Source organism: Hipposideros armiger, unplaced genomic scaffold (assembly GCF_001890085.2).
Source record: "Hipposideros armiger isolate ML-2016 unplaced genomic scaffold, ASM189008v1 scaffold_296, whole genome shotgun sequence".
NCBI classification, from domain to species: Eukaryota; Metazoa; Chordata; class Mammalia; order Chiroptera; family Hipposideridae; genus Hipposideros; species Hipposideros armiger.
This window is the reverse complement of record NW_017731646.1, coordinates 1,544,219-1,547,292: the sequence shown is the minus strand read 5'-3', so window position 1 is coordinate 1,547,292 and position 3,074 is coordinate 1,544,219. Positions and strand designations below refer to the sequence as shown.

General features: G+C 39.0%; 1 protein-coding gene across 1 annotated transcript in view; it reads right to left on the bottom strand.

Annotated features, from left to right (window-relative positions):
• The window catches only part of DCP2 (decapping mRNA 2), a 73,568-nt gene that overhangs the window by 49,781 nt on the left and 20,713 nt on the right, over positions 1-3,074 (bottom strand). The window contains exon 3 of the mRNA XM_019659129.1: positions 1,924-2,051. Coding sequence (XP_019514674.1) covers positions 1,924-2,051 — 128 coding nt within the window. The remainder of the gene's footprint in view (positions 1-1,923; positions 2,052-3,074) is intronic.

The following is a 3,074-nucleotide window of genomic DNA, read 5'->3' as shown; positions in this document are numbered from 1 at the left end:
AAAAATCTGTTGTAGGTATAAACAATCATCAGATAATAATCTCCATCTAAAATCTTACTGTTGTCTTACATGATATCAATTACCCCACAGACATCTAGTCTCAAGCTCTAGCCTCAGTTCTTACATTCCTTGTCTTTCAGATCCAGCCCCCCACTTCCAGGCCAGACCAATTCCCACAGCAACATTCTAGACCTTATCATCACTAGAACTACTCTGGCAGTTTGATTAAAAAAAAAATCTTAACCATAACTTTTTATGGCATTCTTTTAATTATTCAAACTATATCGTTACTCTACATCAATTTCTGACTGTTTTCATTTCTCCGTATTAGCACCCTCCTGCTTTTACGTCTTTTCTTCCCTGAAAGTGGTCCATCAGTCTGATCAATCCCCTAGCAATTCCCAAAATCCCTTTGCCCCACTATTCTCTGAATATAGCTCCTTGGAAGAACTTCAACCCAGGAACAAATCCAGGATGCCCACATTGTTGAGTGCTTACTGAAGAAAAATCACAAGACTGTGCACAATTTACGTAAGAGAAAACAGAGGCATGGGAAAAAAAAGCCCAGCTTGCCCACAATTACATGGCTAGTAATGCCAACCCAAGGAATCTGCCTCCAGAACTCATGCTACTAACTTTTATTCTATGCAGTCTCTCCACTTCAATATTCCAAGGGTAACACAAACCAGCTTTTCCATACTGAACCTATCATTCCCCCACAAGATTTTTCCTCCTTTATTTTTCTACAAATGGAATGGCATACCCATCCACTCAACTGCTAAGCCAGAAACCGGAGCACCACCCTTCATTCTTTCTTCTACCTCTTCTCAGACATCCAAGTTAACACAAATTTTACCTCCCAAGTACCATTCAAATTTAACCTCTTCTATTCACTTCTATCACAGGCTTCCATTTCTAATTCATAAATTAGTGAAAGAGCATCTTAACTATGTTCCCAGTCTCACCTTCTGCCAATTCACTGTCTACACTATTCCCGAGTTCTTTCAAAACACCCCTAGAGAAAAAAAGCACATTTCAAACAATGTTAACAAAGGGTGAATATATAATAAGGTATGATGGCAGTTCACTGTAATGTTCTTTCAACTTTAAGCTCAAGTGTTTTCGCAAAATAAAAAGTAAAGTTTAATTTTTATAAAAATCTCCTATATTCTAGTACTGTTACGAAGACCAAACAAACACGGCCTACGTGACACTTACATGCTTTAGCCCTGACTGTAATCTCCATTGTCCCACATCACTTACTCTTTAAAACGCAATCACATTAACTTTTTCCACCCTTTCACATAGATCGTTATCACACAGACCACTTCCTCCAAAGGAAACTCTTAAGTCTGGGCTGAGTATTCCTCTCCTCTGTTTCTACTGAGCCCCTTACTACCCTATAATAACTTACACACTTGCACTACAGTCATTTCCTTTCCTGCCTCCCTCTCATCTTCATGAAGAACAAGGACCGAACCTCCCTTGTTCACTGCATAATGCCTGCCACAGAGTAAGCACTGCTCTTTAATGAAGTCTACCACATTAACAATAAAGATTTTTTTCTCCATGTAACTGATAATTTAAGGAAACATAACTAAAACAGGTTTTTTTTTATTTTTGTAATAGCAGAGATGTTTAAAACTCATGTGCATACACACACAGAATCTTATGCAGAACCCGAGATTATAAAGTTGCTCTGACAGAACAGAGTCAATGCAAAATTGACCAAAACCACNAACAAGTATAAAATATTAAGACACATAATGCAGACAAAATATGCAAAATTTGATCTGTTAGCACTAAAAATCTAGTATATTGTAAAACCTCCATTCAGAACATTATAGAAATAACACATTTTATTAATAGGATGAAACAGTTGATCACCATTTCATTAAAAATATTTGATTTTATTACACTCACATTTTCAAGTGTCTCATCAAGAATAATTGCACCATATGTTGGTACTCCCATTTTGTATTCCTTCCATTCATCCAAAACTTTTTCCACATCTTCACCTTGAGGCAGCAAAAATGGACAATGACTGAAGAGTATACATAGTGTTAAGGAAGTTACTTTCTCCCTTAATACAGCTTGAGCACTTATATACAGAAAGACACCTATTTAAATCAACTGTGTTTTATATGAAATTACTCAAATCTTCACCTCACTTAAGTTTATCCCTCTTGTTTTGTTTTTTCACATTTGTTTTCTCTTGATTAAGTCATTGCTAACTTCTGCAGTTAGCCTAGACACAAATCAAGCAAGCTTTGGGTATTTATAGTCCTGGATCCCTAAATTAACACAAAATCAAGACCACGTGAGCACCTCAAATACTTCTCATTATGTGAGTCCAATTCATCATATCAGGAGTCAACAAATATGAAACCAGTAGCAAGCAAACACTGGTTAAGAGAGAAGCTGTCAGAACAAGTTACAGTGGCTAACTGTGGGAGGCAGAGATAGGAATGAGGTATACCACTCTATATGCTATATTTCTTTACTATGTACATGTATTGCTTTTATAATTAAAAACAGTTTTAGGGCCAGCCAAGTGGCTCAGTTGGTTAAGCGCGCAAGCTCTGAGCAACAGGGTCGCTGGTTCAATTCCCACATGGGCCAGTGAGCTGCGCCAGAGCTGAGCTGCCGCTGAGCTGCCAACAGGTGGCAGGATGGCTCAGTGGTGAGAGCATGCACTCTTAGCAACAAGGTTTCCGGTTCGATTCCTGCATTGGATGGTGGGCTATGCCCACCTGCAACGAAGACTGAACACAGCATCTTGAGCTGAGCGGCCGCGAGCTGCCGACGGGCGGCCGGATGGTGACTGGACTTGGAACTGAGCTAGCTGTGCCCTCCGCACCTAAGACTAAAGGACAACAACTTGTCTGTTCCCCTTCCCCAATTCCCCAAAATCTTAAAAAAAAAAATTTTTTTAAGGTGAAAATTATAGAAAAAGGTAAATCTGGGTATTAAGGAAAATCTAGCATGTTTCAAAAGAAAATGGGCATGCCCCTCCCTAAAACTGGGCAGAGTAAAATAATTAAAAATATACAGGGCCGGCCGAGGGGTGCGAT